This window comes from Sciurus carolinensis, chromosome 7, assembly GCF_902686445.1.
Source record: "Sciurus carolinensis chromosome 7, mSciCar1.2, whole genome shotgun sequence".
Lineage (NCBI taxonomy): Eukaryota > Metazoa > Chordata > Mammalia > Rodentia > Sciuridae > Sciurus > Sciurus carolinensis.
In genome coordinates this window covers 63147357-63163216 of record NC_062219.1, presented here as the reverse complement: position 1 = coordinate 63163216, position 15860 = coordinate 63147357, and the positions used below count along the sequence as shown (strand labels likewise).

The 15860-nt window shown below is 46.2% G+C and overlaps 1 protein-coding gene across 1 annotated transcript; it reads left to right on the top strand.

Moving 5' to 3' along the window:
• Positions 1-7634: 7634 nt before the first annotated feature.
• Prdm13 (PR/SET domain 13) lies at positions 7635-14999 on the top strand. Its single transcript, XM_053743419.1, is given in 13 exon segments — positions 7635-7710; positions 7713-7777; positions 9260-9320; positions 9323-9390; positions 9699-9819; positions 13257-13286; positions 13289-13357; positions 13360-13644; positions 13647-13688; positions 13691-14303; positions 14305-14759; positions 14762-14902; positions 14905-14999. Coding segments are annotated over 13 exon segments (2121 nt in total).
• The last annotated feature ends 861 nt before the right edge of the window (positions 15000-15860 follow it).

The window sequence follows — 15860 nt, the reverse complement described above, 5'->3', positions numbered from 1 at the left end:
TTACAGGTGAGGTAGGAGAATTGCAAATATGAGGCCAACTTTGGAGGCTTAGTGATGCCCGTCTCAAAAATAAAATAAAAAGTCTGGGATGTAGTTCACTGATAGAGGATCCCTGGTTAAATTTCTAGTACTGAAAAAAAAAAAAGGATAAATAAATAAGTACAGAGCTATAAAAAGGTGTATTGCTCATAATTAAATGACAGATCACCCACATTAAAACAGAAGCAAAAAGTTTACTTGAACATTAGTCTTTAATCAGTAAGGAAATGCAAATGAAAATACAATGAGATAGCACTTCATTCCTACTAGAATGGCAATAACAAAAAGACATAACAAGAAGTGTTGGCGAGGATGCAGAAGAAACCGTAACCCTCATGCACTGCTGGTAGGAATGTAAAATGGTGTAGCTACTTTGGAAAACGGTTTTGACAGTTTTTCCAAAAATTAAACATAGAGTTATTATATGACCCAGCAATTCTACTCCTAGGTATGCAGCCAAAGAAACACACACACAACACACACACACACAACACACACACACACAAATTCTTATATAGAAATGATCAAAGCAGCAGCATTTATAATAGCAAAGAAGTGGAAACAACCCAAAGGCCCTATGAACTGATGAATGGATAATAAAATGTGGTATATCTACAAAATGGGATTTTTTTTTAAGGGATATTATTTATTCATAAGAAGGAAGAATGTTCTAATGCATGTTTACAACATGGATGAACCCTGCTATGGATTGAATGTATGTCCCTAAAATTTCATGTTCTAGAAACTTTGTCCCCAAAGTCACTTGTTGACAGCATTTGGAGATAGGGTCTTTGGAGATAATTAGTATTAGATGAGGTCATGAGGGTAGGTGTCTGATGAGACCATTAGTGACTTTATATAAAGAAAGAGACCAGGCTACTAGCTTGTCCTGCCCCATGAAAGAGTCCCCATAAGCAAGAAGGATCTCATTAGCCACCAATCTTAATCTTCCCAAACTTCAGAATTATAAGCCCTAACAGGTCTCTTATAGTATCACCCACTCTGGTTTTCTGTTACAGCAACATAAAAAGGACTAAGACAAACCTGAGAACTTTATGCTAAATGATATCATCCAGTCACAAAAGACCACATATTGTATGAGTCTATTTATATGGAAATGTCCAGAATAAGCAAATCTTTGAAGATAGAAAGTATGCTGGTGGTTGCTTAGTACTGGGGAAATTGGGGACTAAAGGAGAACAATAGCTAATGGGTATGGGTTTTCTTTGGGGGAAGTATGAAAACATTTTAAAATTAAATTATGGTGATGGTTGCACATCCCTGTGAATATGCTTTTTTATTTTTATTTTTAATAGTTTTATTTTATTTATCTTTTTTTAAAAATGTGGTGCTGAGGCTCAAACCCAGCAAGCACTCTACCACAGAACCACAGTCCCAACCCCTGGATATATTTTTAAAAAACATTGAATTGTATACTTCAAATGTATGTCATGGGAATTTGTATCTCAACAAAGCTATTTTAAAAAGAAAAAAGTTTACATGTGCATAAAATGCATCTTTTGTAACTTACCTAAGTCTCATGTTATGATTATGTATATGTTTGAAAGGTTATCTGAATGTGAGTCCCTACTTTAAAATGAAGGATTTATAAAATTTCAACATGATTTTGGAAAGTTAAATGTATCATCATTTGCTCATGGGCACAAATAACATGAGCATGAATAACATGAGTGATAGCATTGCATCAGACAAACATGTACTTAGCAGTGACATTAAGAGGGTACACAAGATCTTAGTACTGAACCTAGTGATTGTTGTTGTGAGGTCTTAGTTATGAATCTGAATTTGGTTCTTAGGTGTGCTGTCACTAGGAGTTTTATTGTTTTGTTTCTATTGCTATGTAATGACAATTTGATCAACTTATATCATTCACAGTTTGGCACAAAGGCTGTCGGGGTGTCTGCCAGTTCCCTCCCATTGTGTACCACCTTCCAAAGAACTTAAAACTGAGGTTTGGATTGAAGGAAAATCCCATGTCTCCCAAATGCAAATTTACAAGTTTTTTTTTTTTTTTTTAATTATGAGGCGGGCTATTCTGGGGAGAAAGAGAGAGAAAATATTTCACTCATGGATCACCACTGAGATCTTTCTTGTCCTTCTGTCACATAGTCATCCCCCTTTCCCGGAATTTGTGATTGGAGAACATAGACTTGCACCACAGCTAAAGCAGGAATGGGGTATTCTGGATTCTGTGATCAATAGGAGTCCCCAGAGTGAGTTTGGGAGCCTGACTTTGAGCAGGAATTTAAAATAGAAGTAACTGGATATTATCCTCACATCATCATCCTTTTCCTCTTATCCCTTTGCCCTCATGCATGTTAATTAAAAAAAAAATCTCACAAACAAATTTTGATTGGATATATCAAATATATTCTTAACATACCAAATCCAAGCCAAAAAGTATACAAGACATCTCCATCCTAGCCTGTGCTCAAACCCCAACCCTCCCGTTTATCCAAAGAACCCATGTTTTCCTTTCATTTAAACAAACTAGAAAACCAATGAGAAATTTTGGATAATTTTGGAAGTATCTGCTCTCTCCCTCATTCTTTCATTCAGTGCTCACCTGTTCTTCTGCTTCTCAACTCCTCAGGGGCTAAAAAAAAGATTGTCACTGATACCTGCTCAGACAAGTATTCCAGCTTTAGTTTCATGTTGATTTTCAGCCTTTAAAAAAAGACTATGTCACTTTAGCCCAGAGACCCAGGAGCCAGTTTTGGGTGGAGATTTACAGGCACATTATATCTACATGCCCAATACAAACATGAATACTTATTATTATGCTTGTTTTCAGCATAGTGTGCATATCACACACATACACATATTAGGAAATATTTTATTGATTTACATGAGTGTAAAGTTATTTTTTAACACAAAACAGATACTTATGTTTCTTTGTGACTCCCCTATCCCATTTCAAGTAAGAAGTTGTGTTAATATTTTAAGAAAGGGTATATTCTTTGGGGTGAGGGTGGGAAAAAAAAAAATAAAACCCAGATCTTCGAGGGAAAGAAAAAAGAAAAGGGGGGAAAAGGTCTGGGAATCTCAAGAACATCTTTATTTCGCCTTTTAACTCCCCGCCTTTCTGATTAAAGAGTTCAGACCTGCTCCCCCGCTCGCGTTCAATTATCCCCAGCATCTTTTCTCAGAAGCTGTCACCTCCTCTTGCTGAACCATAGCGCCATCGGGAGCCATTAGCCCAGTTCTTTCCGTTTCACTTTTCTTTCCTCAGTTTCTCCCTGCAATCTTTATAAATCTCTCTTGGAGGAGGAGTGTCCAAGCGGGTGGAAGTCTGAACACAATGCAACCTGAGAATTTCTGTCACTCTCTGCATATGCTCCTAAGTGCTTTAATCCCAATTAGGGGCGGCTGACACACGGTCCTATTCATTCCCATCAGCTCTTGAATACATTTGCCTAGAAATGAACTTCACAAAGAGGCGCTCCTAAATGTGCCCAACAGCAAGGAAAATCGAATTGAGTGCGGGCTCATTCGGCAGAGGCAGGCAGAGAAGCGCTGAATGTGGAGGTGCCCCGAGACATTGCAATTCAGCAACATGCTCGCTGACTTTTCTTTGCACCATGTCAACCGAAAGAACCAAGAAATAAGTTGGGGGAACTCCGGTTAAAAGGCAACTTGAGAGGGACTCTGAATACTTTTATTGAGCCGTTTCCACCGGAGGACTTAAAAAAACAACAAAAAGGCACCACAAACCCCACCAGTGGTGGCCCGGCCTGCGTCCTTGGCTGCGAGTTTGGAGCCTCCCGACAGCCCGCGCATCCACCGACCACGCAATTAAGGGGAAATAGCCCCATCGCAGGCGTGTCATCTGGTGGCGTTCCAGAGTCCGTCGCCACCGCCCCTATTCCAGAACCCAGCCTTAATGTCCCACCCGCGCCTCGGGGCCGCGCAGCTGGTCTGCGCTGACCTGCGGCCCGGCCGCTGCTGACACCCTCAGGGGCGCGTCCCAGGCCACCTCAGTCCACCAACTCTGCTACTGAACTCCAGGTCTCCAAGCCACTGCCTTCCTGAGGCCTTAACTACAGTAGCTGATCTGGAGCCTCTCTTTCTACCCCGGGTTCTGAACTCAAGGCCACGCGACGGGGCGGAAGGGTGTTTTGGTGACTCCCCAGTAATCCCGTCCCGAAGGCCAGAGCTTCCGGAGGCAGCCACTTCTGTCCCTCCGCCTCCGGGGACCCGAAGTTCAAGCCTTTGCGCGGCGGAGACCTGCAGCCCCAGAGAAGTGTGTTCTGAAAGGAACGGCTGATCTCAGCCCCAAACTCCTTTGGAGGCTCATTTCTTTAGGCGGAGCCCAGTCTGGTCACACGTGCTAGGCGTCCGCAGCATTTCTAACCCGGTGTTGGGACGCGACAACTCAGGCGGGGGCCGCTACCCAACGCAGCGGGTTCTGAAAGCAGCGCAGTGGTAGGATTTAGCTCCCTGCAGTCTTCATCTCCAGCCGGCGACAGCTCCAGAGCATCCATACCTCATTAGGGGCAACCTGTTACTGGAGCTTGACCCGTGCTTGCGCGGTTCCGCGGTGGGCAGAGAGCCGGACCGCCTCAAAACCAAACTCTTCACGCACCTCAGGGTAGGAGGGATTTCGCTTTAACAGGGCCTCTGGATGCCCATTTTAAAAGTCGATAAAAAAAGCCGAGTGGAATGTTTTGATTGAGTCTCAACATTGTCTTTGAATAAGACTGAGACCATGTAATTAATGTGTCTTTTTAATAAGGGACCAATACGGCCGTTCAAGCTATTTAATTTCATTAATTTTCCATCCCATTTGCTGCACAGCCCGCTTTTTACTTTTAACACCCAGCCTTTCACGGCCCATCTTGCTCCACTGGGCACATTAGATTGGTTTCACCCTTGCTTTTTAGGGAGGAAAAATAAAAGAAAATGTGTTCCTTTCCTCCTTTGTGGACAATTTATTTCACTTGGGGAACTTCAACTCTGAGCCACAGGACAGAATAAAACTCGGCGAGCTGGTGTGAATGCCTCTGGCGCAGTCTCTTTCTTCTCGCGGAGCTGGGAACCAGTCACAATTGGCTATATTAATAAATAACTTTCCTCACAGTCGGCCTTTACATGGTCCTATTGATAAAATTGTTCGCGTGTCGTTCACGCTTTTTCACTCATTAAGGAGTGCTGGGGAGGCGCACCGAACCTAGGCTCCGCGCTCGCCCCTTCCCGCTCACAGTGCTGGTAATTTAAACTGGGTGTCATCCCGGAGTCGCCAGGCCAGAGGTTAGAGGGACATGTTCATGGCTTAAATTTATTGCCCTCGACTCTTCGGAGAGGTTTCCTCTCCTCCTCCCCTCCCCCGCCTTTTGCCATTCATAGGCCGCCAGATCAAAGCTCCCTCTCTTCTCTACAGGCATCCTTCTCCTCCTGGAAAGGGGCAATTGGAGAGTTAAGAGGAAAACTTAGTGGCAGTTCCTTTCCAAGTGGCCCTGGGCAAGGTGAGGTTGCATGGTCAGAAGGGATATAGCAGTGCAGCCACCCAGACCCAAGGAACTGCTCTTTTCTGTCCCAGCAGCCATATCTACATAGATCCTGAAGTCTGTGTACCTCTGTGTCTCTCTGGTATGTCTGACTTGAGATGCTTAGATTTGACTTGGTCTGGATTCTCATCAATGCAAACTAGGAGTTTTGGATTTTTTCAGAATTTTCCAGTAATGTCGTTACTGACTGCCACAAACTGAGGTGAACAGCATGAAAGAAGCCAAGGAACTGTTTGCTTCCAACATTCCCATTTTACAGATCAGGAGACTGAGGCCAAAAAGCAATTCACTGGAGGTTTCCAAAGTCTTGAGTGACAGAGGACAGACTGACCTCGAGTCTTCTGACCCTGCCAGTATGGAAAACAGGTTTCCTACCAGAAGAGCTGCACTGCCCTTCCTCTGACAAACTGCTAGTTACAGGTGGCTTGCCACCCTGTGTCCTGCCCTCCTTGTTAACCAATTAGTCCTGCTTGCCCGAGTTCCGAGAAATGCACTTTTCTTGGGCAAAAACCACATGAAGAGGTCAGTGTGGGTGCCTCAGTGTGGGTGCTCTCTGCCTCTTGATACGGTGATCAGGCTTCTGACATTCTGTTGGAGATCCAGTATCACTTCTCTCCGGAATTGATGGGGGTCCACCGTTGGCTGCATAGCATTTGGGGAAGATGCCTGCGGACTAGTAGTGAGCAGCAGATGCCAGCAGAAATGTCAAAATATCTGATGAACAATGTCTATGCATAAACAGAAGCTTTCCCTAAAAGAAAAGGGGGAGCATTCTGGTTTAACTCTGAAGTACCTGTACTGTTGAAAAAACGTGCATAAGCACAGTTGGTTCATAAGCTCAACTCGGTCCTTGGTGACCTACAAGTCTATGGTGATCTTTGTAAGTCTATGGTGTTCTTTACTTTTTTTCCTTCCTTTTCTTTTTTTAGTAATATCCAGTTTGTTTATTCTAAGGATTTAGTCCAAGAACTTTGTTCCAGTTTTAAACTTAAAAGCAACAAACAGAATTTGAGTTTATCGGAGTTGGCACGTGGGGGAGACGGGTTTAATAACTTGACCCACAGAACTTCTTCATCTTCAATCCTCCAGCTCTGTCCACAGCGAGGTAATCCCTTATGAAGTCCTTGGCTCATACGACTTGCCTTTCTGCAGAGAGAGGGCCCCAAACGCGCCCAGGACAGTGATGCACAGTTGACCCGGCCTTCTCAAATTGAAATGGAGGTTTCATATTTCGGGGTGTTACGGGGCAGAAGGAACAACTAAAGTGGTTCTAATAGACGACTGGCTTGAACCCAATCCCCTGAAATGGTAATATGGTCGTTATTTAAAAAGTGTAGGTATTTTCTGGTGTTTTACCATCAAGTACCTGCCTAATTTCTGTATGGCACACGCCAGAAATCAATAGAAGTTAACAAGTCCTCCAAACAGTGCCCATCTCTTTGTTTAATCTCCTTTACAATAAAGCCAAAGGGAGAGAATTAAAAATCTTTGAAGTAGACCAAGGCTCAAGGAATCAGCCAAGTAGACTTAAAGTAGTCACTTATTTCCCAAAACTGGTTTGTCGGTGAACAATAAAAGGAAGTAAAATTTATGGAGAAATTATACAGTGGATTTGTCACTTAAAATATCGTAACTGTCTCAGGGACAATACCCCATGCTGAGGATAATGTCCCGCCGGACCTTTGATTCACCAAGCGCCTTTTCTTCGCCCTTGACAAATTGGATTTTTAGGAATGGGAAGGTCGCCTGGACCATTGTGTGTAGCCATTCAGAGGCCTCGATTATGCAGGGGGCTGAGGAACCACTCCATGTGACCCTCTCGGGTGGGACTCTGCAGCTGCTTCGCAGCGCAACTCTCTCACCAAACTCCGCGCCCTTGCGCTCACGGTGCCAAAGGCGCCCGCCCGGATTGAAAAGGCGCAGTGCATGCCCGTCCGCGTCACTCCGCAGGCGGAGGACGCACGTCGGGGCGCGGCTCCCTGGTTTGCACGCGGCTCGGGCTCTGTCACTTGCGCCCTGAGGAGGGACCCGGCGCGCCCCAGCGCCTGCCTGGCGGCGGTGGCAACAATGCACGGAACCGTTCGCGCCCCGGCCACCAGCGTGAGTGCAGACTGCTGCATCCCCGCCGGCTTGCGCCTTGGGCCGGTCCCGGCACCTTCAAGCTGGGCAAGTACCTGTCAGATCGCAGGGAACCCGGGCCCAAGAAAAAGGTATTGCCCATACCGACCTTTGCGCCCTGTCATTCGTCCCATCTTTACCCTGTTTCAGGAAAGGGGTAGGGAGGGGAAGTGGAGGAACCTGGGAATTGATTCTTTACCTATAATTTGCCGAATGGAAGGAGAATACAATTATTCCTAGCAAGTTTCACTGAGAGTGGACGTGGTCGGGGCTGAGGGGAGAGGGCATGCCTGAGAGGTGCAATCTACGGGTATGGTGCACCAGGCTGTACTGTGCACTAGGCTTGTACTAGGATTGGGTTCCCCAAAATTCTGGGGTGTCTTCAGTAAGGTTTTGGACCCGCCGCCCCCGCTACAACCCCCTCCCGGATCTTTCCCTTTCTCTGCTAATGTACCCTTCCTTGAGGGCACAGGGCGTCGAGGACTTTTCTTTCCTTCTATATGCTAATTTGAGGCATAAATTTGTCTTTATTCAATTCCATTTCCTCTGAAAAAAATCACTAGGAGGCTCTCAATCCCTGGCAACTCCCCAGATTTTTCTTTTCTCCAATTTACTTGTGGGTTTGGGATAAATGGAGAGAGTGAGACAGGTGGTGGCTCTGACACAGGCTCTGAAAGCTAGGGCGCCTACCCCGCATCGGGCACCGGGTCTTCTTGCCTGCTGCAAGTACAAGGTCCCAACCCGGAGGCACCAGGACCAAACCGCCAGCTCTGATTCCCAAATAGTGTCGTGATCCTTAACTAGAGAAGAAATTAAAGGCTCTTATCCAGCTGGGGGCTTCCTAGCGGCAAAGGTTCGCAAAACAGCAATCAGGAAATGAAGAGATTAGTTTGGAGGGGAAGGAAGGACCCTTGACTTTAGCCGCTGCCTAGAGTTTTCATGTGAAAGAAGTAGCTCCAGTGTCCAGCTAACTGAACCCGCATCTCGCTCCTGGGCAATCAAAGGTCATGCCCACAACCCAGTCTAAACCCGAGTTTGACATATACCGCATCTTCCTCTTTAAACTCAATTTAATTGCTTTTAAAAGACCGACTAGCTACAGGCAAGATTTTTCTGCTTATGCTTTGTTCCTAGAATTTCACTGCAGGGCTTGCTTGCAACCTAGATTGCTGTACAGCGAGAACTGGGAGGCGCGAGAGCTGGGGGAGAGAGTAGGGAATGCTCTGCGTCCTGGGGCTGGTTTCGGAACGTCTCCACTCTGGTGTTAGGGCTGCTCCCTGAATAGCAAGTGGGAGAGGTGGGGTGTCTTGATGTGAACCCAGGCGCTCAGGAAGAATGTCCTTATCCCACCCTGTGTTGCTAAGATGTGTGTGGTGGGAAAGTGTTGGGGTTTATTTTTACTAGTCAGCCTTTCTCCATCCTGCAGTAGAGAACACTAAGGAATTAACCTCCTCCCATGTCTCTTCTGACCACAGTGAACACATCTGAGTCGGGTGGGGTGGAGCATAAACTTTTCCTTTGGGTTTGTGGGCCTGGCCGCGGTGCGGGGAGAACGACCATTGCTTGTGTTGCAGGTGCGCATGGTGAGAGGGGAGCTGGTGGACGAGTCGGGGGGCTCCCCTCTGGAGTGGATAGGTTAATCCGGGCAGCCAGAAATCCCCAGGAACAGACTCTGGAAGCTATTGCAGACTTACCCGGAGGACAGGTACTGGGGACTCCCTTACCCCTGCCAAACTGTATTTTTCTAGGATAAATAGAATTGTTTTAATGGTGGTCAACAATATAAAGAGCAAAGCACTTTAGCTAGAGGTCTTGTTAAATTATCCATTCTATAACGTCAATACTATCTATTGTTTTTCCATTTGAAGGATGAAGGAAGTGAGGTTCAGAGAGATTCAGTAGCTTCTCTAGGGTCACACAGCGTTAGAATTGGGATTTGAAACTTTCTTCTCGTTGCATTTTGACCTATTACCTAGGAAATGACAGAGAACTTTCCTATTTCTTGCGTCCCAGATCTTCTACCGAGCACTGCGAGATGTCCAGCCAGGGGAAGAGCTGACCGTGTGGTATTCCAACTCCCTGGCTCAGTGGTTCGACATCCCCACAACAGCGACTCCTACACACGATGAGAAAGGTATGGGCCTCTGAGAAGGCCTCCAGGGCCTGTAGGGATAGGCCAGAGTCCAGCTTCCTCAGGTCTTGGAGGGAGGACCCCGTGCTTGAAGGGCCCTTCCGTGTAAACTGAGTTCAAGCTCCCTGCCCCTGCTTAGGAAGAGAGGAGACCTCATCACGACCTTCTTAAAATCAACAGTAAAAGGTAAAAACAAGTGTATAATCTGACTCACCATGGCAAGGAAAATACTCAGTGAATTTCATAGGGTCATCCTTTCCCACTACCTACCCAAAGCCATACTTCATTTACTCAATTAAGACTCAGTAAAGGGATCTTCAATATTGTTACAGTAATTACATCATGAGTTGCAGAGAGCACAGATGAAACCTGAAACCTGGAATGCTTTTACAAGTTGGAAGGGCATCTTTTCACTGGTTTTCCAGGAGAGCAATGTATTCTTACAGCATTTTAGAAGCTTTACGGTACTCACAACTGGTCAGTTGGCAGGTACTAAGGCCCTTCCGTTTTAAATCGTGTTTATTCATTTCCCCCTCCCTGCTTAAACTGAATCTGGGATGTATCCCAATTTCTTCTCAGATTTATTTCATCCCTTCCAAGCCAAGAGCGGATTTATGCAAATTAAGGTGCAGTAACTAAAGAGAAAAACATTCTCAAACCTTCCGTAGAACTCTGAAGAACACTTCCTGGGGAAAGTAGACTGGAGGTGTTAAATCATTTGAGGTCTTGATTCCCTTTTCATACACAAATCTTCCAGGCTTTCTTTTTCCCCCTTGTCAGTTATTTTAGTCTATCTGTAATTTATCTCAAAGATCAATTTTTTATTTAGATTCAACATAATAAATGCTGTGAAATATTTTAACATAATCCCTGAGATACTGCTCAATCTCATTCCTTTAAAAATACATATAAAGAAATTATAAAAATGTGGGACTTATTCTGTGAATAAGACAGAATGAAGTTTGTTCAGAATGATGTCACTTCACTTCAAAGTATCTGTCCTCTGTTAATAATTCCACTTATTTCATGAATAGATTTACATGCATACTATTCATAAATATTATCCTAATGTAGTTTGTTCCTTACACCACATTATCAAATTCTCTTGTCAACTTCTTCCAGTAAAAGGGAATTCTAAGAGCCCTACAGTGGAGAACTCTCAAATTAACCACAATTAGGAGGGTCACTGGCCTTTATACACACAACACTCTTCTTTAGGCTCTTCCAAATAGTACAAAAGCAACTTATTTGAATAGTAGCCCTCATGTTTTATTTCAGACAATTGATTTTATAAACATAACCTGACTCACACAAAATGACAAGATTTTTCTTTTGGGAAGGTGTGGTTATTATGAACCCACCATTCCCAGCTTGGAGCTTGACCTGTTTAGAGTTACTTATGAATTTTGTGTTTATTATGAAGTGTGTCTGATACACTTGAATTGGATTTTAGAGTCTGTAGAATATGTCAATTAGAATAAACTGAAAAAGAGGTATTGAATCAGAAAACATATTTTCCTTAAAATTTGGAATGAGGAAGAAATACTTAGAGATGGCATCTATTTTTCCAATACTGGCTAATTTCAGCAAGTTTCAATTTCATAGTAAGATTAAGAATATACACTCCCTTCGTTTTAAGAACAAAACTTACTTGGCTTTGCATTGGCCAAGTCATTCTGGGGCTAACTCTGAAAACTCTCTTTAAAAAGAGGGGATGAGAAGGAGCTTTTGAATTTTGGAGGAGATGATATTAAATCAATATACTCACCAAGAGAACCCAGGAGCTCATATCTCTCTTTTTTCCAAGATTTATTTTACATAGATGCCCAATATAAGGTAAATGGAATATTGAAATGGTTTTATGTAAGTCTTAAAAACAATTAGGATAGGGTGTCATAGGCAAATCTTCCTCTCCCCTTTTTTCTTCCCGTTTTCCCTTGGCCTATGTTGAAATAAACTGCTTCTCACTTGAACTTCTATCTTGGTTATCTAGGGGGACTACTTCTTTTACGCAAAGCCAAAAGTTAATATATCTGAAGAAAAACAGATCTAGTATTTTTCATTATTATTTCTGTAGTGATATTTTAAAAGTTTGAGCTGCTTGCATATAAACAGGGAGAATTTAATTTTTCATTAAATTTTGAGAGACTGACATATACTTTGGATATTTCCTGATGGCTCAACTTCTTTCTCACAGACATCCTTCCCTTCAGTATTATCAAATTTTAAAATAAACTTAATTGCAAAACTGCTTTTCTGTGTACAGAAATAACATGACTTTCTTGAGTGGAAATTAACTTCTACCATCTGATCAGAATGTGTCTCATACACGTGTCTCTTGACTGTGGTCACAGACCCTGGCAAAATTAAAAATAATGCTAATAGAAAATGCAAAAAAAATTGACACCAACTATGTACTTAGTACCTGGCAGAGAATTCTGCACTCATCAGAAACTGAGTATCAGCACAATTTGTGTATGAAGTGAAAATGTCACAGTGAAACACATTAATTTGTACAATTAATATGACTGGATAATTATAACAAAAGCTGAGTATAACTATTTTGCTCATATGTTTATGTAATGAAACATAAATATCTTCTTCAGGGACTTTACTAAGCTTGTATTTGTGCAGTTATGCAGGAATTAATTACTAGGTGGCACAACTGACAATGCAATATCATCCTTCTTAGAATATGATCATCCTTTCTAGAATATCAGAACGTAAAATTTTTTCCTCCCATCAAATTAAACGGGGTTAAAGAAGAAATTAAGATACAAATAATTTTGAAGAATGGTAAATCATAGTCCCCATGTGGTCCTTCCAGTTGGTCACGCTCCAGGAAACCCTCAGGCAAAGTGTTTAAGGCTGGGAGGGGGTAGAAAGGGTGGTAGTGGACACAAAAGACATTGTTCTATGAAAAGGAATGATTACATATGGCCCATACATACAGGATATTGTCTCGCCTGGTAATGAGGCGCTCACGACTATTAGATTGGCCTTTGTTCAGTTTATCCAAACTCCTTGACATACGCCACCTATTCTGCAAACGCCAACAGATGGGCCCAGGCACAGCACAGCCTCAACACTTGATTTAAAGCAACAGCTGCTCTGCTCTTCCCCTGCCAGCCTGCCTGAGCACTGCCCTTCCAAGGAATATTTGCTCAGAAGGCCTGGAGGAAGTCTTCTTTGGAAAGGCTCAGGTCACCCGTTTCCCTCTGAGGAGTCTTAGATGATGGAAAAGGTGACAAAGGTTGACCATTTGGGGGTTTTCGGGGCCCCTGATACAATGGGGCAACAGAACTCACTCCCCAAGAATACTCCTACTTCTCTCCCACCGCTGGTCAAAATCTGGGTTTTGCCTGAAACCCCTTGGCACTTTCCTTCTGTCTGATTTGTTCCCCTCTCACAAGATCAATTTTCCCTTCTTTCTCGCCCAGGGGAGGAGCGCTACATTTGCTGGTACTGCTGGAGACGTTTAGATACCCCAACAGCCTTAAGGCACACCTGCGTTTCCACTGCGTGCTCAGTGGCGGCGGGGCCGTGCTTTCCTGCACCACGAGCACGCAGCTCGCCAAGGCGCTGCCCCTGCGGCGGAAGGCCTCGAACTCTCCCCGAAATCCGCTGCGCCCGACTTCGCCGTGTCAGCTCAGGCAGGCACATTGCGGTCCCAAACACAGGCCCCGCAGACATCCCAGGTCTGCGGGGCGCGTGAAAGCATCAAGCGCGAGGCCTCCTCTGCGCCCTCAGCCACCTCGCCACCCCCGGGCAAGTGGGGATTCCCAAGAAGGGCAAAGAGCAGGTCGGACCGTGCCCTGGACATGAGCGCGACAGCCGAGCACACGGTCACTTCTTAGGCATTGTGGGCGGATCCCAGCTGGTAGCGGCGGCCTGGCTTTCTACCCTGGCGTGCGCTCAGCTTTCAAACCCGCTGGTTTGGCCAGGGCGGCCGCGGCCTCGCATGGCGACCCCTACCGGGAGGAGGGCGGCGGCAAGCAGGGGGCAGGCTTAGCTTTGGGTAGGCTCCTGGGCGGGGGCCGGGCAGGCGGGCGCCCTGGGAGCGGGGAGAACCCGGCGGCGGGAGGCGCGGGCCACCACCATCACCACCACGCACACCACCACCATCCTAAGTGCCTGCTCGCAGGGGACCCGCCTCCGCCGCCTCCCCCAGGCCTGCCCTGCTCCGGGCCCCTGCGTGGCTTCCCTCTGCTCCCTGGCCACCCGGAAGAGGCGTCCGCCTTCAAGCACGTGGAGCGCGCCCCGCCCGCTACCGCTGCGCTGCCGGGAGCTCGTTTCGCTCAGCTGCCCCCAGCGCCGGGGCTACCCCTAGAGCGCTGCGCTCTGCCGCCCCTCGACGCGGGCGGGCTTAAGCCCTATCCTGGTGGCGAGTGCAGCCACCTGTCCACCGTCATGCCGGCCTTTACCGTCTACAACGGAGAGCTGCTCTACGGCTCACCGGCCGCTGCCGCTTATTATCCGCTCAACTGCATTCGGCGGGCTTCTCAAATATCCGGAGTCCATCTCCTACTTAAGCGGGCCTGCAGCGGCTGCGGCTGCGGCGGCAGCAGCCGCAGCTGCCCTGAGCCCCGCGGAGCTGGGCTCCTTGGCCAGCATCGACAGAGAAATCGCCATGCACACGCAGCAACTGTCCGAGATGGCGGCCGGGAAGGGTCGCGGCCGCTTGGATTCAGGGACGCTGCCGCCGGCCGTCGTGACAGCGGGAGGCGCTGGGAGCGGTGGCAGCGGTGGCGGTAGCGCGGGTAAGCCCAAGACGGGCCACCTGTGCCTCTACTGCGGCAAGCTGTACTCGCGCAAGTACGGGCTCAAGATTCACATGCGGACGCACACGGGCTACAAGCCACTCAAGTGTAAAGTATGCCTGCGGCCTTTTGGCGACCCCAGCAATCTCAACAAGCACATCCGACTGCACGCCGAGGGCAACACGCCTACCGCTGCGAGTTCTGCGGCAAGGTGCTCGTGAGACGACGGGACCTGGAGCGCCACGTCAAGTCTCGCCACCCCGGCCAGACTCTGCTCGCCAAGGCAGGCGATGGCCCGGGCGCCGAGCCGGGCTATCCGCTGGAGCCTGGGATCCCAAGAGCGACGACAGTGACGTGGACGTATGCTTCACGGACGACCAGAGCGAACCCGAGGCCGGGGGAGGCGTGGAGCGTGACTTGTAATGAGCATTCCAGGAAGGGTAGGGGAGTGGACAGAGTAGGACTTGGAGCCGGGGTTCTGTTCTGGGAGAAGGGGAAATCCTGTAGGTCAGGAGAGGGACTCGACTGACAAAACCATTATTTTGGGGACGGTACCATATTTGGAATGGTGAGAGGTCCCAAGTCGGGAGCAGAAACTCAGCAAAAGTTCAGCGATGGCTTAAAGAAATTCGGTCACCTGACCAGCCCAAGGATGGTGGGTTTCGCCCCCGCTCCCGTCCCCAGCCTCTGGATTCCTGGGATAGTCCCACCCTTGCCCCCACTTCGAAATATCGCACGGGCGGTTGGTTCTTGGGATTTAGGAACACGTTAATACCAACGTTATAGCGTCCTCAAGGGCGCGGATTTTAACTGCCACGTATTCTTAAATTGTACTTTTCTGTGGAGGAAATTGTGCCTTTTGAAACGACGCTTGGGTGAATTTTATATTAGCATTTCACTGCCTAGACACAACAGCAATCACAATTCTGTAGGTGTGGCATCTATATACTTGTTTCCGTACCATTTGTTCTCATGTCAAAGGCTCACTCTTTACTGCAGTGAATATACAGTAGTAGAAGGTGTACAAATTGGTCAAGTTACAATTATTTATGAGAGAATAATGATAAATGTAAAATATCTAAAGCATGAGTCTAAGAGCACGCAATATATAATTTAAAGAAAATATCCTATTTGGTAGAATACAAATGTGTATGCTGTTTTATAATGAATGATGTACAGTGAATACAGAATTTTGGTCTTGTTTCCAGTTTGTGCAATCTTTAAGAAAAATAAAGAAACAAATGAGAGTTTGTTCACTTAGTAATTTTAGAAATAGTTTAATTT